This window comes from Pholcus phalangioides, unplaced genomic scaffold (genome assembly GCF_987345545.1).
Source record: "Pholcus phalangioides strain wild (caught in Gottingen) unplaced genomic scaffold, Ppha-v1.0 ptg000011l_1, whole genome shotgun sequence".
Taxonomy (NCBI): Eukaryota; Metazoa; Arthropoda; class Arachnida; order Araneae; family Pholcidae; genus Pholcus; species Pholcus phalangioides.
Genome location: NW_028301604.1, coordinates 56,858,097 through 56,884,209, shown reverse-complemented (window position 1 = coordinate 56,884,209; position 26,113 = coordinate 56,858,097). Strand labels below are relative to the sequence as shown.

The 26,113-nt window shown below is 35.5% G+C and overlaps 1 protein-coding gene across 1 annotated transcript; it reads left to right on the top strand.

Moving 5' to 3' along the window:
• Positions 1-740: 740 nt before the first annotated feature.
• LOC149080610 (uncharacterized) lies at positions 741-24,666 on the top strand. The gene is made up of 7 exons (XM_089238670.1): positions 741-919; positions 8,338-8,387; positions 14,626-14,727; positions 14,831-14,896; positions 16,293-16,328; positions 16,770-16,837; positions 24,536-24,666. Exons 1-7 carry the CDS (start codon positions 799-801, stop codon positions 24,555-24,557), a joined length of 465 nt encoding a protein of 154 aa, XP_089094796.1. The 5' UTR covers positions 741-798; the 3' UTR covers positions 24,558-24,666.
• The last annotated feature ends 1,447 nt before the right edge of the window (positions 24,667-26,113 follow it).

Sequence of the window (26,113 nt, the reverse complement as noted above, 5' to 3'; positions counted from 1 at the left end):
GTGTTTATATAATTATTTTTAGTTTTTTTCTCTGAAATTTCACTTTTTTTCCTTTCGTCACATGAAGCTAATGCAATACAGATGCTATATATAGACTACTATCACACGCTGGCGATTAAAAAAATGGATTTGGCTCCTACCGGACCGTCTTACATCAGCACATCGAGCTTTGGCCAGGAATTTCCGGAAAAATTCGCGAAATTACCGGCTAAGTCCGAATCATTTCTGCAATTCAGACTTCATCGAAATCTGTTAGCCGATTCGCAAAGTGGCCGGCCCCGTCACGAATTGACCGCACTTCAGGCTCTGGCAGTAACACAAGAGAATTAAGGACATTCACTTTTAATTGAAAATTATGAGTGCCTATTAATCCATAACTCTTCTTCTTTCAAGGTAAAAAATTATATAATTTTTACTGAACATAAAAAATGGGGTTGATTTTATATATTTCTCGGTTTCTGCACGAAAATGTCCTTTTTTTTTCATGTTGCTCCTTGATTGTGATTCAACTTTTTTTTTCTCAATGGCTTCCGAGTCCCACGAACATTAACTTTGTTTCAGAGCGTGTTTTGTTTGCTTATTGCGAGACAGGAACAGTGCTTAGTTTGAATGCTAAGCACACTATATTATTGCCGATTAAAATTTGTTCAGCTTGTTTTCCTTATGGAAAAAATGGCCACTTTGCGTGATGATAGGGCAACAAAAAGACTCTTTCGCAGATGGCATTTCCATTATTGCTCATTACTTTTGAAGTCATCATAATTTTAGGCAGAAAATTTTGGAGTATATCAGTGCAAAATGAGTCAGAAAATGTTTTGGTTATATACATTTCTTGGAATATGCTTCTTGAACGCTTTCTTCCCGGGAATTGACACATCGTATACATGCGACGACGAGGAATTCGCTTATATATTATGCAGTAAGTTTCAAAGCATTTTGCAAGTAATTTATATTTCTTTTTCGTGTAGGCGCGTTTCAATTTAATAATAAGTTTATGAGTAAGTTCGGAATTATGTGTATGTGTGAACTACTGCTGAAATCATTTCCAGGAATAATTGAGCTTACTTAATATAGAAAATCTCTCTTAGTGCTATTGCTCCGTATTGGCGTGGGTGATAATAACGCGATAAAGCCAAAACCGTTGAAGACTGGAAGTTTAAGAAAGGTAGGTACATTCTCTTAGGGGCGACTCCAGACAAAGTTTTCATCCGTGTGAGATATCGTTTCAGCGTTCTCTCCTGCCTATTAGCCGCACCAGTAAATGACACGAAAACGCACAGCAGTGTTCTTAGCTAAACGAAATGCATAAAAAAAAGTTTTCTCTGTGGAATCATTCCACGTAATGCAGTCATAGTTTGAATTTTACTGGCAAAACATATACATTTTCTGCTATTATTTTCTTCCTTTTCCTTCGATTCGGCACCTCTCTGGATACATTTCGAGGATCATTTTCATTGCACCATCTACTCAGAGATCAAAGCTAATTATGAACAGCTTTTTTTCCACAGCACTCCCGAAATTAGACCCAGACCATTTGAAACGAATGGTTCTACGCTAACGAGACTCAGCTACTAGAAGGAAAGTTATGTTGAAATATGCGCTTTGCAGCAAATGATTCAAATTAAGTCATTATGAATGAACATCTTTGATGATAGCATTCGAAAGCCATGGTGGAGGTAAAACATTATAATAGCCTATGTTTGGGGAATGAGAAATATATTCGAAATTAACGTTCAAATCCCATTAGGGAAATAACGATTTTGAAATTAGAATGTTGCTAAATCTGTAATTTAATAAAACACCGCGTCAATCAGGATCATGTGATCAAAGGAAGTTATCTGTCTCTGAAGAGTCTAGCACAGATATCAAGGAATGTCCTTGTACTACTTTCATTTAGCCTTTTCAGTACTACGTTATTAAAAAATTAAATAATTATCACAGAAAATTCTTGGTAAGTCATTTCAGTTCTAATCAAGGCCTAAAACAAAAACGAAAAAAATTCAAAAAGTATTCAGTACACAACGATTTGTACAAATTGGTAGTAATTTAGAGTACCGTCAGACGCTCCGACTTTGCTCATTGACACGACCCGTATACGGCACATTCCCTTATTTTGCCCTTCTCAAAATTTTCTTTAAAAATATTAATATCTAGTTTTTCCCAGTTTTTCAACTAAGCTTCTTTTATAATCCAGAATCTTCACTGAAATATGGTATGGAAGTAATTTACATAATTTTTAGTTTCTATTTATAATAAATATAATATTTATAAATATTCATCTCACGCATTTGCTATGTTCTTTTTGTCCCGTGAAATACATTTTAAATCACTGAAAACTTACTGAATCGCTGTATTTCTCACCAAGGGTTGTTTATGAGTACTATTGGAAATTTCGCCGACTACTGTCAACATTCTCTGGCAAGAATCGGCGATGTCCCGTATTTATTATCCCGATTTCCCCGTGTTTTTCCTCGATAAAATATGACCACCCTAATCACAATGAAATAATATCATGCACGGTATTTTATTTTATTTCATTATATTTTTCGTCAGAGAAAAGTTTTGAAAACATAGGCGTCGGTTGTGACGATACCTTGGTTATAACGACAAAATTTTGTGGAATCTCATCAGTCACACACACACACAAAACCGAACTTGACTATATACGTATGTGTTACTGCTAAAGCCCGAAATTAGTGAACTGGCTGGCACAGTTGACCTGGTCAATGTCTGAATTTCGGGCTTTCATCTAGATTTGGCCAGCCCCTATATATCGATCCCTATGATTCAGGGTCATCACCACGTTGGCGTATTTTTTTTTTTTTTTTTGTGATCATTTTGGTCATTTATAATTATGGTTAGCTATGGTAACGCTAACGATCAAAAGAACCGGAATATCAATATCTTAGGGAATGATATATGTGGGCCCGGCCACGTCCGGCGAAAGTCCGAAATTCGGACATTTGACGTGTCAACTAGGCCGGCCAGTTTGCAACTGGTCAATTTCGGGCTTTTACAGTAACATATATACAGAATGTAAAGTCAAATCCTTATCTACCCTATATCTTTTGAACCGTTGGTGATGGAAACATTTCTAGATAGATAAGTATCCGAATAACATGTGCTCATTTTAGAGATCGTGTCATTTATTTTGCTCAAGTTTTTATACGATTCCCCTATCCTCTAACTTCGAATGAAATTTGTTGCCCAGTCTCTCTCCTGAACTCAAAAAAAAAAAAAAACGTTTCTAATCGTAATATTAGGAAATATTTGAATTCAAAAATCTCTCTCTCTCTGAAAATGAGTAAAGAGCAACACAAAAATCATTGAGCAAAAGTCAGTGACACTTTAGGTGGAAAAAATGGGTTTGTAATGAGAAAAAAATACTTTTAAAATACAAACGAACATGGATAATTCGCATTTGGTTAATTTGAATATTAGTACAGTAGCCGCCGCTTATAAGAATCACGTTTTGTTTAGCGATTTTAATTCTATAAGCGGTTGTGTGATTCTTATATCAGGAAAATTTTTGCTGCTCTTCTTCCAGTTACCATTGAAGTACGCAAGGAGGGCCTTCAAACGAGATTATTTTTTTAATGTAAAAACCGATAAAACCTTGGTAATTTTTTATATTTCGATTTCTAAAATTTCAAATTAGTTTAAACATTTATAGCATATCGTTGTCTCTAGAGATCGTTCTTTGTCAATGTATGAAGACTAAAATGTTACACAGCAACTGTACTATTACTGTACTATTATCATGGCCCCACAAGGGTAGGGCTGACAGGGCTCCAGTCCTTGGACCCGGGATGATTCTCATCATTTTTTATTTTTTCACGCTATAAATTGACTATTGGGGCTCTTGTAAAGTGTGACCCGGGAACCCACAAAAGATTCCAATCCCCAGGTACTCTGCTCCAGGACTACGACTGTTGTTATATGACTGCCTGTTGTTGACTATGACTGCCCCCAACTCAAGCTAACCCATAGGATCCTATGTTATACCCATATAGCTACTTCACCAAACACCAACTATGGCCATATCGCTATACTGCCATTAGTGAGATGGGTTGGAAGTGAAGGTGCTGTCTATCGGTGGTCGCCTCGAGTTCGTTCGATCTTATCTATAAGATCTTTCCTATATCCTCCCTTGGGTTCGAACCCGGGACCCTGACAACAACCTTCACGATGGTAGACGAGCATCTTACCACCATGCCACTCGGGCACTACCCATATAGCTATCACCCCCTGGACCTTTCCATCTGCCCACTTTGGGAAACACTGTTCTAAATAGATTTGCTTATTAGTAACTCCTTTGACAAAAGACCAGGTTTTTTTTTAAACCATAAGCCTCTTGCGGATAAATTCTGTCATTCATGGAAGGAAGCTCACTTCACTGCAAAACTAATTCTCGATGGTTTGTAGGGGGGGGGGGGATAAAAGTCACTATGGGATGGTTTTATTACAAAGATAAAAGTGACAATAAGTAGTCCTACAAATAACCATTTGTGAATAATCAAAAGTATTCAAAAAGTTCCCACCGTTGAGATGAACGGTGGCAGTTTTTGAAAAAAAAATTTTTTTTTTGATTCTTATAAGCGGAAATCTGATTGTTATAACCAAAGATTTTCCTATGTTAAAACAACGTTTTGTTTTCGTTTTGCCCATTTGATTCTTATAACCAGTGATTCTCATAAGCGGTGGCTACTGTAAGTCCCTTTGAGGAATAATAATATAACATTAAATTTATATTTAATTTAATGTTGAAAGTACCTGTTTAATTCCATTTTCCCCCTAATGATTTGGATAATTCGAAGTTTGATTCAGATATGTCATCTGCAAGATGTCTCTTTTCTCTGAATTCCTGGCCAAACCATTTAGTAATCCTTTTAATTTTTTTTTCATAGTTTTCACTGATATTTTCCAGAATATAACATGTAGCCTACATTGAAACATTAAAAAAAATTACAATCGACAAAACCTGAATTTTGTTTTGGCTTTATGCAAGAAGCAATGATTCCGTTGCCAGTTCCACACACTGGCGTTTGTCTTTCCGTTGGCAGCTAGAGTTTCAGCGGATCTTAGATGAAGGCCATTACCCCTCAGATTACCTGCCAAAGGCAGATGCAATGATGGAACACTACTCAGGAAATGCGAAAGTTTATGTGTGTATTTGATAATCCTCCTTATACGTAATGTTTAAATGCTGGAGTGCCAAAATCCAAGTTTATTGTGTGGTAAAATGTGTGGAAAATTTGTCTCTCTAGCATTATTGCTCGTTTATTTTGGAGTATTGATGTAGCCAGGGCCGCCACACGGGGCCCCGATGGGAAAATAATTTTGGGTTCCTCAACCCATATTTCATATCTAATTAATGAGAGGGAAAAAAATCCCAGAATTGCTCAAAATTCAGAATTAAAAAGAGAAAAAAATTCCAGAATTGCTCAAAATTCAGAATTAATAATAGAAAAATTCTAGAATTGATCGAAATTCAGAATTAATAATAGAAAAATTCTAGAATTGATCGAAATTCAGAATTAATAAGAGAAAATATCCCAGAATTAAGGGGAATTCAGAATTAATGAAAGAAAATGTCCCAGAATTGATGAAAATTCAGAGTTAATGAGAGAAAAATCCCAGAATTGAAAATATATTTGATGTATATTTGTTTCACCTCAATTACGATAAGTGCGTCCTCTCCCCCAAAACAACCACGAAGCCCCGGTGCAACCGCACCTGACACCCACTCCTAAGGGCGGCTCTGGATGTAGCTTAGTAACATTTCTCATCATATCCAAACAAGGTTCATAGGCTTGTTCACCGCTAGAAAAGAAAATTGTTTGACTTACGGATGCGAACATTGGTGAAGAAGTAGAAAATAAAATCACATATATACATGTATATTGAATCTTCTCATGTAGATGACGAAAACATCTCAGGAAGCACAACTGTGGTCCATATTGTAAAACTTGCTGAGGGTATGGACATACTAGAAAAATTAAGGCTGTTCAAGTTCAAAACTTGCATCTTTCATTCTGTAAATAAACTTGAAGATTTTGTACATGGTATAAGAGCACAAGAGAAAACAGATGAAAATAATTACAATTTTACACAAATGAAATATTTTTCGTTATTATTTACTTTTATACAAACAATGAATGGATGAACGCCAGAACTTTGCCACTGGACTTATCCTGTTACTGAGATCTCTTCCAACCCAGCTTCGTGGCAGAGTCTGGAACACTTTTTGTGTCGAAAAAAGAAGGAAAAAACACAAAATTTTACAACATATTTTCCCCGGACAATTGGGTACTGTCGCAATTAACAAATTTTGCGGTGATTACAGACGAGATGGGATTGGGAGTTGGAGAAAAGTTTCGGGGTTTCGTTTTATACAAACAGTAGTTGCAACAGCGAGGAAACTGGAATAGTGTGTGATGTAGTACTCAATACATTTTTGTAATTATCAAAAATATTTTACTTTTCGTGAAAGTATTGTTATTATACATTGATGAATTGGATAATTCGAACTGTTTTTGTCCCCTTGAACTTCGATTAATCCAAGTACTTTGAACAATTAAAACAATTCCATGATTGTGTGCAATTCTGCTCTTATTGAGTGTAACATTGACCAACACAGACGCTTCCATATATTCACGTAGCAGATGATTGATTGCCCCTCTTACTGATACTGTAGTTAAGGACCGAAATTTCTTTAATCAAAAAATCAGTCTAATGTTCATTTTCACCTATTTCTGTCACCTGTCTTTCGTAAGTTAAAATCAATTTCTGACTGCAAATGTGCTCTACCACACAAAATAGTTTTTAGATCAGGGTCTAGGTTCATCATTTCAAGTTCTTTACTAACGGTAAGTTATGAAAGAGGTCCAATACTTTATGAATTGAGATAATTTTATATAATCATTGCCCCGTAACTAGTTATTATAAAGCGCGGTAATATATAAGAAATTCTTCCAAATCGCTTACACTTTAACAAAAAATAAATAAATAAAGAATTGGCAATTTTCTTTTATTGATTCAAACAGAATCAAAAAAGCTAAATTTGAAAAAAATGTTATCCCATACTTAATGAAATCTTATTATCATTATTTCAGCTAATTATTGCAAATACAGTAAAATGCAAGATGCTGAAACTGCTAATATTTATGACCCGCGTCAGCAATAAAATACATTTTTCCCCAAGACCATCGTTTTTATGAAAAGATACTGATCACCACAAAATTATTTATACACTCAGAGAATGTCTTGTAGAGAATGCTTTTGAAAAATTCTACAAAAATCAATGGATATAATGGATATTTAACTTTTTTGGTTGTATGACACCATAAAACACTATAAAATTATACATCCCGTTGAGTACAGTGAACTCTGAAGTTCGAATAGAAATTACATGTATACTGTATAAAGTAGATATTTATTTTTATTAGAATTTTTTAAATACAAGAAACAAAATATGACTGGCTTGACAGAGTTAATGAGATTATATCTAATATCTTTTCCGATTTGGTTAATTATTATATTCTTCCATCAAAACGTTATTTCGAACTTCAACAGTTTCAATTAATTTATTTGATACTTACCTTTTTTTTAGAAATAAGTTACATATGTATCTAATATGAATCTTATAATATAATATTTACTTGAAATCATTTTCATGTTAGCAAAATTATTGAAATCAACCGTTTGGTATTTTATTTTTTATTTATTTTTATTTTTATATAATAATATAATATAATATAATATAATATAATATAATATAATATAATATAATATAATATAATATAATATAATATAATATAATATAATATAATATAATATAATATAATATAATATAATATAATAATATATAATATAATATAATAATATATAATATAATATAATAATATGTAATATAATATAATAATATATAATATAATATAATAATATATAATCATAATAATATAATATAAATTTATTATAATTTTAAAACGCCAAACATTGAAAGTGCTGGCCTGATAAGAAAGTTTATGTGTGTATATCTAAGTTTTTGGATTACTAGAACACGCCATCATGGTTCTGATCTTAAATAACAAAGAAAAGAACTACTGTACACACAATATTTCATTGTTTTATTTTAAGTGCGCTAAGTGTTTTTATTGCGAATGTATTACGATTTTTATTTCCAATTAAAAACGCAGATTTTGTTCTTTTTTGACCCCAGAACACCTCAATTTAACACTCTATTTAAATAATACTTTGTTATATTGACTATCAAGTTTTTGGTTCTTTTTTTTTTAATTTATTTAATTTTTGATATTTTACATATAATTTGTACAGAATATCACCGATACGAATGCGTTCTCTGTGCTCAACATCTTCTGAGTGAAGTAAGTGTAATTAAGATTATTATTTTCACCATAAAAATATGGTTTCGTTTACTGGTGTGTTTCTGTTGTTTCTCTAAAATCGTACTGAAACGATTTCGCATCTCACTCATCTTATCCCATTTACAAAACTCTTGTTAGAGATAAACAAGATTACAAAAAGTAGAATAAGAAGAAAATGATAATAAATATAATGATCATAAAAAATAAATAATTATCATGTAAATTATTTGGTAGGTCATTTTAGTTCTTATTAAAGATAAAAAATAATTCAAATACTGTTTTTTCATATAATTAGTCAATACATAAAAAATTTTCTAACCCGGTACTTTAAAGCACGGTCGGTAGATGAAGGGTTGAACCTTACTATATGAAGTGATTCGGAGTATTTTACACGAATGTTTACAAGTTGTCTCATTGGGTTAGCAGATTTTTGTGACTCCGATAGAGATCATCGACACGAAAATTTTTATGTGTTTCGTGGGGGTCTCTGAATATAGAGTTTATAGCATGCTCAACCCATGGCACGAGGGCCAAATGCGGTATTTTTGCAAAAATAAATAAATAAATAACAAAACTGCAGCACTTTTCTTGCAGACAAACACGCAAAGACACCCGGCCACACCAGCGAGGAACCCAAGTCAAAAAAAAAAAAACATTGCATTGGAGATACAGTATTATAAGGACCCACATGGATGAAAACATAATTAAACATATATATTAACCCGCATATACAGGGTGATCAGCGAATAAGCCCTTATTTCAAAATTAAATATCTCTACAACAAAGATCAATAGAATTATGCGGTAAACGGTACGTTTATTAGCAAAACTGTAAGAATGTTGTACAGAAATTTTGAAAATTTAGTTTTTTTTTTAATTTTTCAAAATTTAAAAAAAAAACTGGAGATTTTGGGGTTCCGAAAATCTTTATTTGTGTGAAGAGAAACCACTTCATTCGCCTGAAGTTACTGCATGGGCTGCGGTATGCGCCACGTGTGCTGACAAATTGTTCCAAAATTGTAACGTAACCTTCAGTAGTAATCGTTTCTCGCACGAAGAAGGGGCCGATAATGCCTCTGGTGCATACCGCAGCCCATGCAGTAACTTTAGGCGAATGCAGTGGTTTCTCTTCACACAAATGAGGATTTTCGGAACCCCAAAATCTCCATTTTTTTTTTTAAATTTTTAAAAATTAAAAAAAAAACTAAATTTTCGAAATTTCTGTACCACATTCTTACAGTTTTGCTAATAAACGTACTGTTTACCGCATAATTCTATTGATCTTTGTTGTAGAGATATTTAATTTTGAAATAAGGGCTTATTCGCTGATCACCCTGTATATTAAACATATATAGTAACCCGATTAAATTTAAGTAACTTAAGTTCAATCACTTAAGTCACTTGGGCGCTGTTTCAGATCACTTAAGTGGTCAACGACACATTCCCAGATCAGCCCGCGATTTATAGATCACTTATGTGGCCCACGACATGTTTTCAAACCAGTGAAGTGGCTCGCACTCTCCAAAAGGTTGAGTACCTGGGTCTATAGATTATCACAGTTATATTAAGACTATGACGTTATATTCAGAGACGCTCCCCCATGTTAAGCTACATATCAAAATGCTCGTCTTGATGATCCCTATCGGTACCTGCAAAAATTCAACACTAAGTAGGTATCCATCGGGACACCCTGTATATTCACACATGTTCTAAATATCATTTATAGCATTTCCACGTAGTTATTTAACCATATGTTTTGCTTCATTATTATCACTGAGTCGACAAATATGGTAAAATAAAAACGTGATGTGTTGTGTTAAATAAAAGTACACTACCCGAAAGAGAAAATGCAACACCATGAAGAAGTGCATAAAACACGACGAAATTTGAGACACTGATAAAGCAACATGTTCCAAGTACCTGTGTACCTACCAGTGCGGTTTTTCAGTTGAAATATAATGCTGACTTTTACAAGCTTCTGAAAATATGGCTTTGTTAAAGACGTCAAACAGACATGAATAATTGTAAATTAATAACAATTAGACAGTTTCAATCCAATTCAGCAGAAAAAAGGTATTAATGAAAGCAGTGAAAGATGTACAATAGTAGGAAAATGCCTATAACATTTAAAAAAATTATCAATTGTGTTCTATTATTATTGTAACTATTTTTAAGGACGATGCCGGATGTGAACTATCTGTAGAAACTGTATCTGTAACCAGAGATTCAGAGTTACTGCATTACAAAACCACACATGCAACTCGTGAATTTTATTCTGAGGATTTTTTTTAATAAATTGGTGCATTCTGGAAAGTGTTGTGTGAAAACGTATGGTCCCTAATGTATTTATGATGTCTGCGGTATGTGGGGTCGGAATTAGTGGGCGGCAAATGAGGCAAATGCTCTGGGTGGCAAATGTTTGGAAAAGAGCAAAAATACCGTTATAAAATCATCGAATTTTACAGTGAGGGTCAGTAAAATCATATCCCCCTCGCGAAAATCCTAGTTATGGCCCCAAGCACAACTTATAACAAGCAGATGCAGAGCCTTAATGCAAATTGTATTAAAAGGATAGCTGTGATATCTTTCCTATAAGGCCGGGATTACACTTTAAAAGTTTTCTAAAAGCTCTTTTATAACATTTGAAATATTCAACCAATAAGATTATCGACTGCATTTGCTTGAATGTAACCTATGAGCTTTATTGGTTGGATTTTTCAAGTTTTATGAAAGGATTTTATCAAACTTTTATAGTGTAATTCCGGCCTTAGACAGCTCGTATGCACTGAACTGGACTGTACATGGACGGTCGGACCTAATTCAGACCAACGCTCAGAATTGCTGACACTGCCATCATTCAGTGCACACGTTCTCTAAGGAAAGATTGAGATATTTGTTGCCTTTGGGTCTAGGGCGCTCACCCGGCAAATGAGAGGACGTGAGTTCGATTTCCCGCTCTAGGGCAGTTTAATTTTCTTTATTTCCAAAATATATCTTCGCATCAGCCAGCTGTTAAAAACCTTCGTAAAGCGCTATAAGCGGGAACGTTATTGTTGGAGTATGGATTCAAAGACGGATGGTATTTCGTTCCACGCGGATGCGGGCTGCTTTCTTCATTTTGCTGAAATCCCACATTGAGGAAAGGGCCTACTCCTGTGGCGAAGCAGCTTGTGTCATCTACAACAGATGGCACCTTACACTCAGGGCCGCTTTAAAAGCATCATGGGCCCCGGGCCAGTGACTTTCCCGAGGCCGTATCAAATTCTTAAAATTTTCAACCAAATCTCATATTTGTGAGGCCCCCCGGGTTGGCCCATGTGTTAAGACGGCGCTGACTACACTATCCATTTAAACTTGCCGTACAAGAACGTAGTACAGTATTTTTCACTCCCTCTGGAATACTGAAGTATTAACAAGATGAAATTCACGAACACACACGTTAAAGATATTTTTATCCCAATTAATGCGTTTTGAACGGAATTGATACTTTAAATCAGTATTTCTTAACCTGGGGCCATATAGCCTCCTTACAGTACTAGAAAATTCTAAGTGGGCCATGAGTAAAAATCAAATAGAAGGGGAGACGTGACAGGTGGCCACAGAGATCTACCTCGTATGAAAAAAAAATTGAGATGTAAAAGTTTCAACTGAAATATGGGGGGGGGGGGAGTGTGATTTTAGAATTTAGCAGAACTGCTCACTGAATCAGGAAAATTTCAACGTATGGGCCAATCTGGGCATGACCTGGAAGCCACATTTCCACGGCCGGAACCAGAGGGGAGCAAAGGGAGTAACTGCCCTGGGCGGCAAATTTTAGGTGGAAACAAAAACATTGTTATAAAATCATCGAATTTTACAGCTGCGGGGGTGGTAAAATCATGCATACCCCAATCACTAGTCTTGGTTACTGCCCTGACGGTATGCATTTTATGTGTTCGAAGTGCTACTTACTATCTACCTACCTAATTAGATGTGAAAATGGCAGGTACCCGAATTTTATGTTTCTATAAGATTCGTAGCTACTACACACGCACCATACCAATAATCTAACGCGTGAAAATTGTTAGCACAACCTTTTTTCTTTTCTGAGGCCTTTAAAGTGGAGGTTTTTAAAGTAATCCACATCTGCATCAAAGAAGGTCTAAAAATTGCCTAACTCTCAAAAGATGTAAGGTGCTGGACAAAAGTTTAAGGACATCCGAAAACATTATATCTAGAAAACTTGTGCTTGTGGGTGGATGAAAATTTTAGAGTGACAACTTCATGTGGAACTAAACAGTTTTCATTAAAAATAATTTTCATGAGTGTTGCACTTTTTCAGAAAAAAAAAATTGAATTTATAGTACAAGTCTCTCAAAACCTGGAAAAAAAGACACGCGTGGTTTCTGACGTCGAAGAAAGAAATTTGCATTTTTCTCTTATTGGCGTAACAGCCGAGAGTCATGCACTGAAAAATAATTTTTTTCTGAAAGTGTAAAAGATGCCAAAGACAACATATTTATTGGAAATTTAAAAGGCGAAATACTTGCTCTCAAAGAAACTTCGATGTCTGGTCATGAAATGGCAGGAAGTATTTAAGACTGTTCGTAAAAGTTTCATAAATGAGCCCGAGAATCATGGGCTGAAATCTTACGCAAAAAGGCTTTATTCTCCTACCATTCGTCAGAAAAAGACGCACGCAGTTTTTACATGAAAAAAAATTCTCTGGTGCAATTCCAGAAGAAATACACCAGCCTTGCACACGTCGAACTGTTCCTATTGTGATAAAAAAATTGAAATATCTAGTTTTAAAAAATACCTCTGAAATGACCCCCCCCCCCCCATAAAACAGCTCAGATAAAATCGCCGTGAATCGGCCAAACAGCATGTATCTCTCAGTGTCTAGTAGGATGAGGATATTTTGTTAGGTGAAAAGCAATTTAGATGGACTCGATGATTTTAAATATTACTGATTTATGCAATGACAGAGCCATATCTTGCGAATGTAGGCATATATAGACAGTTCTGCCGCACAATTTCTATTTTCTGAGGCACCTCTCATAACTTTTAGACAGTTTTTGTTTCAACAGGATAATGATCCTGTAAATGATTTAAAATCTAAAATATTTTGGTTTGAAGCTAATTCAGTGGAACCAGTGCCGTTTTAACGCATGGGCTCAGTCGGGCACGTCTCGGGAGCCTCAAATGCAGAGAAGCCTTCATAAGAATGAGATCTGATTAAAAATTTTGAGATTAAACATGAAAATCGGTAGGCAGTCGTTCCCGGGGGCCTATAACGCTCTAAGTGGAACCCCTCTAGTAGTGATTGAGATTGTGTATGTGTGAGAAGTCCTTTTCTTAGTCCTATAGAACACTTGCGTGATATTTTGACTCACGAAGCGTATAGAAATGGTACGCAGTACGAAAACAAATATGATGTTATTGCTTTTGATCAAAGAAGCTAGCACGATTACTTACTAACTAATCATGCACGATTGCATGATTAGTTATTAATGACTTAAATCCATCAATGACATCCCGATATAAAGTAAAAATGTGTTTCTTCTGATTAAAACAAAATTTTTGAGCATAAATATTAGTTGTCATTATTTTTTCAGGTTTTGACCTTTACTGTAATTTTAACAATTTTTTTCTGAAAAAGTGCAGCACTCATCAAAATTAATTATAGTGGAAAATGTTCACACACTCAATGTTCATGTGATTTCACTTGTAGTTTTCACTCTAGAATTTTTGTCCAACTACAAGCGCGAGTTTTCTACATATAGCGGTTTTTTGGTTGCCTTTAAACTTTTTTACAGCAACTTAGGTATTTTCCTCATGCACAATCGCATTCTAATACTATAGTATGGTTAATTAAAATTGGTAGAAAAAACAATACGCACCACTCCGTATGTATTTAATGAATTTAAAAAATCGTTTGACAAATCAAACATGAAAATCCAGTTTGCCTAAAAAAACAGTAATATATATTCATTCTCGCGAATATATTTTTCATCGATGATAATCATGCCCATCCCGACACACTAGACAAAGATCCAGCCCAGCGGCTCAGGATGAATCCTATATATTTATATTTTCATTTTTTACACTATGTGCTATAGCAGGGGGCCGTGGGAAATTCTGGCATGGTAGTTCACCAAAAATCTCAGTTTATTGATGTGGATTCAGGTTTAGGGAGAGGTCTATGATTTTAATGCACATATTTTCATTAAAGTTTTGATAATCCATTTACTGTTTAGGAAGAAGCAACGTTTTTTGAATGTGCAGATGAGATGGATCTTCCCAGCGCAAATTGGATGGATTTGATTGACTACGTTTGCAACATGCGATGGAAAGCTCAAGTAATCAAATTTATGTACTTCGTTATGAATTAATAAAGGAGTTAAAAGTAAAAAATTAAGTACAATGAAATAATTTTTTTGTGTCTATATTCAATTTCTTCAGATTTATTTAGACATGATTAGCTGCTGGGAGCAAAAGAGAAATGAAAGCTTGTATTTACCAAACAAAGTGAGTATAAAATTGAATACGTGATCACCAGGGCTCAGATGTTGATGACATTTGCATATGTGTGTGTTGTTTCTGCATTTTTCCTCACAGTTTTAGGGCATATTTGGCATTTTTTGAATATTTTTTGACTCTTAAATAGTTTTCAGAATAAAAAAAAATATTTATTTGGTTTTTTATTTTTATTTTTTCAGAAAAAACATGTATTTGATAATTGGGGAAAAAATAGGCAAATTTTTATTTTTATTTTATTAAAAACATGCACTGCTTTCATTACTTCATTTGTATCTTTCTTTATAGATAGCAGGCAAAGTTTAGTACTAATTCAAATTTAATTTAGTATTTAGTAAAAATTCCAAGAGTGTTGGCCACTTCACGCTTTCTGAAATAATAAATGAAAATGAATTCAAGGAATTTTTTTTCTGATCGTATTGAGTGAGGATATTTTTTTTTCGTTATTTAAAAGGGTTGATTGGGAACATGAAGAATACTTGCATGGGCTACAGGGAAAACTTTCAAATCTTCAAATTCATTTTAAATGATTTTGATTCGTACGATGCTGCATGGATTTTGCAAGCTGTATTTGGGCAAGGGAATATTGAAGGACAGATGGCGTACAGCATTTTTTGGTTAACACAATTCAGGACTTACAGAAAGAAGGCATGCAGCTGAATAATATTATCGACTAAGTCAGTTTTAGGTGTGCTAAAAGTGTGGTAGGCCAATTTGCCTCTTCGAAATTAAACAAAGTTTTGATGAAAAAGAAAACGGTGGACTTTTTTCTTATGTCCTGACGGGAATGTCTAAAAATTTTGAAATTGAAGAGGAATTACCTTCAGATCAAAACTTTTTTTTTCACTTATCCCCAATAATATCTTGCTATTGAGAGAAGTTTATCTTGGAAAAATTCACTATCAGAAATTTTAATTATATCTTTCAGATTTCCTTAATTCATTCATAAATTAGAAATTGTGAATTTTTTTATGCACAATTGTGCCATTGTCAATTTTTGATGAAATAAAACGTTGAGAATAAGTATGCATGTGATTTTTCAATATACTATGAAAAAAAAAATTTTCTTTTTCACTTCAGAACACAACCGGTTTTCAAAAAAATTTGTTTTGTTATTTTAATAGAATTTATTTTTTTAGTTTGTAGGACATTTTTTTCGAGGGTTTAGGTAATTTCTATGGTCATTTTTTAAAAATTTTTAGGTCAATAATATCTGGGCCTTGGTGATCACGAAATTTTGATATTTTGACAGAGCTGACAGTCGTGCATAATTTTGTAATATCTCTGAGATGTAAAATAAGTACTTTACTATTGTTAAACTCAAATAGAATTTTTCCCCTTTCGTCTTCAAAGAATTATAACTAACTTTATTTTCTCTTTCATACAGAAACCGTCAAAGCCTGGGTATCCAGCAAAGCATTTTGTGAGTATGGGCTAAAAATGTCTCAGTATTATTTTCTTTCACCTTCCTCAATCGCTATTTTAAAACTTCGATTTCTCTTTTGCAACTATATCAGTATTAACATTATATCACTAGATCCCACTTATTACGTTTATCAAAAAAACGTAATAAGCGGGAAAATTCTATGAGTATTAGTAAGAGTTCGGCAGCAAAAATATGTCGTACTGAAGTTGGAATGTTATAAGCACTGTATTATAAATACTCTATAAATATAAATGTTTTAGAGGTGTAGTTACTCTTTTTTGAAACAATAGCCTTGTTGATATTAGAATAACACATGAATGTATAGATACCAATGTCTTCATTCACGAAAATATCATTATTAAATTAATTAAATTAATATTATAAATACTGTAGTTGGTGATTAAAATTTTTTTTTACATTTATTTTTGATTCGTTTAGGCCTGCAAAGCTAAAATTGGAGACATGGCTAAAGCTAAGTTGAAATGTAGACGAGGATATGATTGGCGGTATGTATTATACATATATTATGTAGTTATTTAATATAACAATTTTATTTTTAATCATCAGTTGCAGAGTGTTCTCTACCCAAAGTGGTTCTTCCTCAAAAATTTGACACGAAGATGCTACTCGCATCTTTGCGAGTAACAAGATGAGTACCCTCAGGTTCGAAACACTTCCAACACCCCTGCTCCAGGTATCATATATGAGCGGATTTTTGATACATTTTCTTACAGTTTAGAAGGGAATTTAACAACAGTATGAAGACTGAAACTAGTTTCGGGATCAGTCACTAACCTAAGCAAAGTTTCGCCAAAATGCAAAATACACAAACACATACTTAGGATGAGGACATAAGGGAAAAGTGGTATCATAACAATGCATCGATGACGTAGCTTTTTAGATATCGCGAGTTCCTAGCGATTTTCTACACAATAGTGAGGTATTTGACAAATCTTACTGTCATTTCAGTGGTGGCAAACCTGTAAAATACTGCTCACAAAAACTTTTCTTTAGAACAAAAGATAACAGTCAGAATTTCAGAAAAAAAGTGACTGATATACTTGCCATTAATAGAATTAGTTCATTGTTTTGTAAAGAAAAATATTTTTGCTTCGATAAATTTTTCACATTTTGTGATGGAAAGAGAGTTCCGTGATTTACGAGACACTGTACAATCGTAATTAATAATCATGAGAAAAGTAGCACTCTCACAGACAGGGCCGTAACTAGACGCTTGGTCAGCCGGGGCAATCACGCATTTTAGCGCTCCCTTGTAATGTTGAAAGGAGAGGTTAAACTATAACTGTTAGAGGGTTAAATTTGGGCCGCGTCTGGTCTGGCACCGGGGTACCTGAACTGCCTGCTGCCCCGCTTCCGTTGGGTCCCTACTCACCGAGACTGCATGCCAATTTGCTCTATACGTAGGAAATGGGCATCTATGTTATAACTAGAGCCCATATTTTGGACTTTTTTTAGCATTAATGCATATAAATGCATAAAATCAAAAAAAAAATTCAGTATAAGTGCATATATTTGAAGGTTTATTTAAGCTCACACAATTTTTTTTATAATTTTCCAATTAAATATTGTTCGTAATATTTTCATTACATTGGTTTTTTTTCCCCGCAGGTGAAAAATTTAGGGAATTGATACATATTTATAAAGTATTTTACGAATACTAATTGTTTTATTGTAAGGCTATTTCTAGAGGTATTTCAAAGTGTTACATTTTTTAGAAATAGTGTCGCAATTCTTTTGTTACTGCTATTGTCGTTATTGAGCAGCTACAACAAACTAAAAATTAAAAAATGCCTGAATAAAAAATATGTAGAAGTTATTTGCATATGCGGTATATATATATGAAGGGATATTTTTTGTAAATGAATTCATATGCACTAAGAAATGAAAAAGATGCATTTTAAAAACACATCTACTTTTTTTTTGCATGGGGATTTTTTTAATGCATATTTTCTCATTTTTTGTACATATTTCGGAATTTTTGACTTTTGAAGATTTCTAGTGCAGAGTCTGACGTGTCTAATGCATATTTTGGCATTTTAAGTGCACATTTTGGGATTTTCAGTGCATATTTTGGCATTTTAAGAGCACATTTTGTATTTTAAGTACATACTTTGCAACTTGTTTTAGTGCATATAATCCGGGCTCTAGCTTATAACATTTCATTCACACCTCACCATATTTAATTTAAAAACTATTTTCAATAGATGGCAGCAGCAGAATAGAAAAATCATGGTGCGCGCGCGATTGCTGTACTGCAGGGTAGACCTCCTTGAAATGCTTTATATAGTTAGGCGTCTCATTGCAGGCATCTCTTTACCCAGAGGCGTCAGAAGCAGTGCCGTCCTAACGCATGGGCCCACCCGGGCACGGCCACGGCCCGGGGGCCTCAATAGAAGAGGGGTCTCAAGTGGGTGAATTTTTTAAAAATTTGCCAGGTAGAGCCTCAGAAAAATCACTTCACCGGGGACCCATGCTGTTCATAACACGGCCCTGGTCAGAAGTACAATGATCTCTCACTTATACACCGCTGGCTTACACGTTTCTCTCAGTTATAAGACGATTTTCTTCACTCCCGGTCAAAGATGAAGCATAAAATGCTATTACCTTATACGCCCCTCTCACTCAGGGCCGCCCTTACCAGACGCGGGGCTTGGTGCAAGAATAATAGGGAGCCAAAGGAGTATTTACAATTTCGAAGCCCCTTAGCCGGATTTTATATATTCTGTGGGAAAGAGGGAATCGGTACATTCAAAAAAAATTCTTACATTATAACAAAAATATACGGGAATGCTGAAAGATTTCAATACAAAAATATATATAAACACAATTAAATTTTAATTAACACAAAACAACTTTATAAAAATTTCTCACGGCAAAAATTTTTAAATTGAAAGAAATAATTTCAAACTAATTAAAATTGGGACTTAATAAAAGAAATTGAGAACTAATGGGAATTCAATTGATCATTTTTGTCGCATAACGGTCATTTTCTGCACACGAAGGCTAATTAGACCGGGACCTACAATTTATTGCCGATTCCGAACGGCAGCCTTTTTTATACTCACTGAGAGGTTGGTGCTCTAAGCCCTCGATGTGGGACTCCCTGCGGTAGCAATTTTTTTCTGGGGTCATGTCGCCATTTTCGTTGTACCCCTGTTCAGGAAAGTTTTCTGACAAGGATGAACTGGTATCGAACTCGCGACATCTCTAAACATCCTTAGTTCCATTCCACGTTCCAAAGTACAATATTCGCTGAAATATTTGAGTTCAAAAATCGGAGAAAAATTGGAAAAGGACAATAAATGAGAGAAACAACGATTTTCCGTAAGTTTTTTTAATGTCGTTTTTCCCCACTTTTCTCCGATTTTCGAATTCAAATATATTTCAGGGAATATTCCACTTGGATAAGTGCTTTTTTTTGCTCTCAGAAGAGACAGGGCAGCAACTTTCTAATTGCGTTTCTGAGCGCATGGGGAATGTATAAAAAGTTAATTTCTTTATTTTTCCCTGTATTTTTTGTGTTTATTTTTTCCCCTCAAACAAATTTTAAGATTTTAAGTAACTGCACGTCATTTAAAATCTTTTTTGTAATTGAAAGTATGCTTCTAAAGTCAACAGTTCCGCAGAGATATCAAACAATTTGGGACACCCTGTATACATGCAGCCATATTAAAAAGGTCAGGGAAGGGGAGGCAAGATTATGATTATGTCAACATATACGTACATGTAACCAGGGCCATCTTAAGAGCATCATGGTCCCTCGGGCAAATTGATTTTTCTGAGGCCCTACCTGGAAAATTCCCAAAAGTTCCAATTAGTGCTCATTTTTGTGAGGCCCCTCTACTCTTGAGGCCCCAGGGCCGTGTCCGGTTAAGCCGTGTCCATGCGCTAAGATGGGACTGCATATAACCCCCCCCCCCCCGTATCTACGCCCATGATTGCGGAATGCGAGAATTTCATGCCGAGTCCTACCCTCAAGGCTATAACGGCGGCTTACAAAAGGCCTGGCAAGCTGAAATTGATGTTGAAAAATTGCTAAAAAAGCTGCGGAAAAATAATTATTGTAACTACCGTTATATACAAAAACTTTCCCATCTTTTGAATAGGAAAGATTCATACAAATTGTTCTCCGTTCATTTCTTCTTCACTAGATGACACTACGTGCTCTCTGTTTCCATCAAAATTATTAAGAAAAGATAAAATGAGTTCGATTAATTTATGAGGACATGTCCCAGTGATGGTAACTCGTGGGAAATTTCCCATATTCGTTGGAAAAATTGGCCAAAATTGGTCCACATGGGAAATTTCTTGGCGTTTGTGGGAAATTCTGAGAGGTCATCAAGCAAAAGAATTTTTGTTGAAAAAAATATATAAATGCAAAATACACACTCACACACAAATGCTTTTCCAGTCTAAAATAATTGACTACATATTTCCACCGATAGATGGCAGCACAAATTTCGGAATGTGTAAAAAAAATTTAGTAAAGAGGGAAATTTTGCTTGACGCGGTTACCATCACTGACATGTCCTTAGGGCAGCGATTCTCAAACCGGTGCTCCGTATGCACTCTCCAGGAAAATATAAACCAGTAAATTTGAAAAAAAAATTATCATATATATTTTGAAATACAGTAATAAAAATATGTAAATGTGATGAATAAATAAAAAATAGGCCTATACGGGGCTCTGCCATAGAATTTTTTTACCAGATAGGGCTCCGCGAGTCAAAAAAGGCAGAGAACCGCCAGTGCCGTCTTGAGGCATGGGCCCACCCGGGCATGGCCCGGGGGCCTCACAAAAATGAGATTTGGTTGAAATTTTCTGGGAATTTGCCCGGTAGGGCCTCAGAAAAATCACTTGGCCCGGGGGCCCATGATGCTCTTAAGACGGGCCTGAGAACTGCTGCCTTAGGGTTATCGGATTCAAAAACTCAGAAAGGTGGACCCCTGTGCTTTCACCATGGATGACATTTTCCCAAATTCCGCAACAGATGGCGCTACTTTTCTTCCAAAAAAGAAACCCACCAATACGATAATTTTTCTTAATTAAAACAGAATCGCTACATATATGTTACGGAGCATTGATAAATCCGGTTATTATACATAACCACCGGCTGTTATGCATGGTTAACAACCATTTTTGTATATATAAGTTTAATAATATTTTTTTTCACATTTACCGGAAATTGTGTATTCCCCAGCTCGTATTGCTAAATGATAGATCGTTAATATAATAATCGTCGTTTTGCTCAAATTTTAGTCTAGAATGATGGATTCGTAAGTGATGTTACTTATATTTAAAAATGTTGGTAATTGTGATATATGTTGATACATCTCTTAAACTTTTTTGGCAGCACTACACATAACAAGCATTACACAGAAACAAGCTTCACGTCAGGTTCACAACACATACAGACACATTCCAACATATACCAATTCGTTGGAAATTCCGCAGAGGAATATGGACGAGGTGCATGTGTGGTTTAGTAGTAGTAGTAACTTTTTGAAGTGTACGAGCCACTTCATTAGTTTGAAAATGTGCCGCGGGACAATCAAGTGTTCTGGAAGTGTGCCGCAGGTCACTTAAATCATCTGGAAATGCACCGTGGGTCACTTAAGTGAAGTGAGAATGTGTCATAATGATCCATGAATGTGCCGAGCGCGGTAGCCCAGGTCGATAAGCTGCTCGCCTAAAGTACCAAAGTATGTTTAGAGGTGTCGCGAGTTCGGTACCCGGTTCGTCCTTGTCAGAAAACGTTCCTGACACGGATACAACAGAAACGGCGACATGACCACAGGAAAAATTGCTACCGCAGGGAGCCCCCATCGAGGGGTTAGCGCACCAACCCCTCGATGAGTATAAAAAACAAACCTGTGCCTTTCGGAATCGGCAATAAGTTGTAGGTCCTGCTCTAATTAGCCCTCGTGTGCAGAAAATGACCGTGGTACAACAAAAATGATCAAATGATCATGAATGTGCCGCAGGTCACTTGAATGATCCATAAATGCTCCACTGTTCACTTAAGTGGTCTGATAACGTGCCGTGTATCACCTAAGGAACATCTGGTTATGTGCTGCGTTGTTAATTTTTGCAAAATTAAGTTTGAGGTTCGAGCTACATCAGATGACTCCAAGGGTCACAATTGGACCGCTTTTATATAAAAGGAACCAAACGCCATTCAATCAAAACTGAGAAAAATCTATTTCAAGTTATCTTCGATTCAGTTATCTCTTCAATTTGGTAGTTGGTCAAAGTGCACACAGACGGCATCGCATCCTATAGGTCACTTGGTTCTATTTAGATAAAAAATCCCACGTCTTTCAATAGTTCAGATGTCGGTATATCTCAAAAATGTTAAAAATAGCGCTTGATTCCTTTTATACAAAAGCCGTCCAATTGGCTCCGGGCCATTGGTTGAGCATATATGTTTCAAGTGAAATATGGTCGGGAAAAGTGTGACAACTTTTGAATCCAACAAAACCAGTCATAAAAGCAAGTTCATCTTGAGTCCCCCCAAGGATGACCCCTCCCTCTATTTTGAAACAGGGTCCCTGGGTTGGGGTCTTTTTCAATCCTCCTGTCAATATTTTTCACTCCCTATTAAATTTATAGAGTGAAAAAACAAAATATTTTGAAAATCATATCGGGCACCCAGGTTGCATCTCTTTCAGTCCCACTCTTGTGAAGGGCCATGCCTGGGATGCGGGGGGGGGGGGGTGCTCGTGTCTGTAAGTGACCTCACTTAATGATGTTTTGTACAGTGCAATATATGAATTTTGAAGATGAGTGGTAAATATGTAGGCTGTGTTACTTCCAGCTAAGTATGGGACTACCAATACATCACTTAGCTAGGGCTTGCTTAGGACCCATGATGTTGAGACGGCCCTAAATAGAACTTGGACTAGAGGGGAGCTCAATAAATTCTAACCCAGTGGTCTGCAGACCAATCTTATTTACAAAATTTTTGTTCAGTGTAAATTTACTGAAAAAATCATTTCAATACGTAGGAAGGATCTTGTTTCTGGATGAGGACTGGAGACCCTGGGTGAAACCGGGGAGCCACGAGAGAAAAATATGGTCCAGAGGGGGCCACGGGCAAATAAAGGTAAAGAAACACTGTTCTAGAATGTCCAGACTGTTCAGCTTGATGCTAAGATCAAAGCTGGGTAGGAGTACTCTTTAATCAGCTTTGGCAAAAGTTTTGCACTAAAAGAACGCGTGCTCTCATAACATAGGCTTTTTTTTCAGTACATTTTCTATATTACCTGAATATTTCATTTTACATCAAATGGTTCAAGAACTTTCAGAAAGAGAAAGAGAGGTGTATCGGGAAAGCGATTCTGAGGTGGACATGAGTTGGATCTGAAATTCAGCTCACGATGCGGCAGTTTTATTTTAGCGCGTGCATCCGTATTAACGGAAATGTTCGTTTTAGCCGAAGCAGGCGTCTTCGTTAGCCGAAAAATTCGTAGGCCGAGGCGTTCCTTAGCCGAGGTACCACTGTAACTGCATTAATTTGATGTTAATGTAGAAGCTAATAAAACAGCTCCTGGACCTGCACCCGCTTAATTTTTACATGAATATTAAAAAAAATAAAATAACCGCATGTTTATTTTTAGATTCCCAATCAAAACAATAATATGAGCAGCATTGATAAAAGTACATTGGGAAGAATTATTTTATTGACTTCTGTTTATGTAACTAAAAAACATTCTCTGCTACACTTCTTTTTCTTTTCTGCTGGTTTCTATTTTTCTTTCTTGTAGACAACATGGTCAGGATGGTCGCCCTTTTGACCAGCCAACAATCTCTTCTAACATACCATTCTCTTCGTTCCGTGATAATCGGAATCGTACTTCTCAACGCAAAAAAGAAGAGGTAACAATTCTGATTTACCTGACAGAAATGTATATTGATGGAGTGGGAAATTTTCAACTAATTTCCATACGCTATATTCCTATTCAAATTTCAGTGAAATTTGAAAATCCTAATCTCGATCCTGAACAAAATATTTATAACAGTTTATGGACGTTACGCAGATTATCATCGTGCTTTAATGTAACATGAAAAGTTAACAAGTATAGAGAGTTTTCCTTACACCGTCCATATGATATACATAACATGTAGGGAGAAATTGACGAATTGTTTGTTCATGGATGATAAAAGCTCAATTTTTTTTCAGAGACTACGCCCGTCTACGTTGAGAAGAAATCGAGAACGGGAAAGCCGCTTAGAATCAAGGAGAAATAGGCGCAGAAAATCTACTCCAGAGACAACATATTTTGATCCTTAACTGCAATATATTTTGGATAAGCGAAAAATAAAATGAACTTTATTTACTTCATAAATGCTTATTTCTTTCTCGATAAAATATGTTAGGCAAAAAGTATAACGAGAATGATTTTATTACCTCTAGCAGAAAGTGTTCGTTCACCCACGAAAACACTAGCAATGCTACGTTTATAAAAGGCAAAAAAACAAAAATAAAAAAACTATTTTCTTTTTCGACTGAAAATTTTTGTTAAAGTCAATCATTTTGAATTCGGAATAAATGAAAAAAATCAAATTTTTATTACAATTTGACCATGAAAATCAATTTATAAACTTGTAATACCCGAGAAAAATTCACATCCCGATCACTTCAGTTTGAGGAAAAAAAGTGATCGATTATGGGATCTAAAATAATAAATATAATATTTCGTAACTCCACCTTTGGCCCGGATGACGGCTTTCATCTTTTGGGGCATAGAAGCAATAAGTTGTTCGCAGTACGAAGGAAAAATTTCTTCGCAGTGATCTCTAATTGCTTGCTTCAGTTCCATGTCGTTATTGGGCCTTTTGGAGTCTACCCTCTTCTTCAACTGGTACCAAACATTCTCGACTGGGCTTATATCTGGACTTTTGCAGGCCAATCCGTCGTTGAAATATGTTAGCACTTCTTAGATACCTCTCAACTTTTTTACTGCAATTTCAAGAGGCATTGTCGTCTTGAAACGTAAATTCAGTCGAATCCCCAATATTGTCAACGCTGGGAATCAAAAAGTTTTAAAGAATGTGCATGTAGACTTCTGAGTTGACTGTACGCTTCACGATGCTCAGTTCCCCCTAATCCCTTAGCTGTCATACAACTTCCCACGGTAAACGAGTGACGAAATTTAGTTCTTTTATCAATGCAGTCATCTTTAAACTTTTCTCTTGTTCTTCAATAGGCGAATTTGCCCAGTGGACGTGGTTTCTACACCATAGCAACCGAGCCCTCTTCCGCTGCCAAGTTAAATAAGGTTTAGGTGTTGATTTGCAGCACCTGAATTCCTTCTCTCGGAAACGATTGCGTACGGTACGGTTGCAGATACGAACGTTACTTCACCCTTTCCGTTTCGAGGTGGCACGGTGATTTTTCTTGGCAATTGCGATCAGTTTTCTATCATCTCCCTTTAAGGTACTACGAGGGCGACAACATCCCGGCAAATTTTCTACACCGTCAGTCCCCCGATATTTCATCCAAAGTCAGCTCACCGCCCTGAGTATAGCTGAAGACTCCTGCAACCTCCCTCTTTGAGAAACACCATCTTTCAACGTAGAAACTATCAGTTTTTTAAAATGATTAGAAAGATAGCTTCTAGAAGCCATCTCTTACACTTCAAAAAAAATTGCGACTATAAAACAAAATTTATACATTGTCTTGTTACTGTGCGCTTGCGCGAACAGTTTAATTTGCATAATTCAAGTCAACACATTTGTTTGAAACAGTGATCGATCA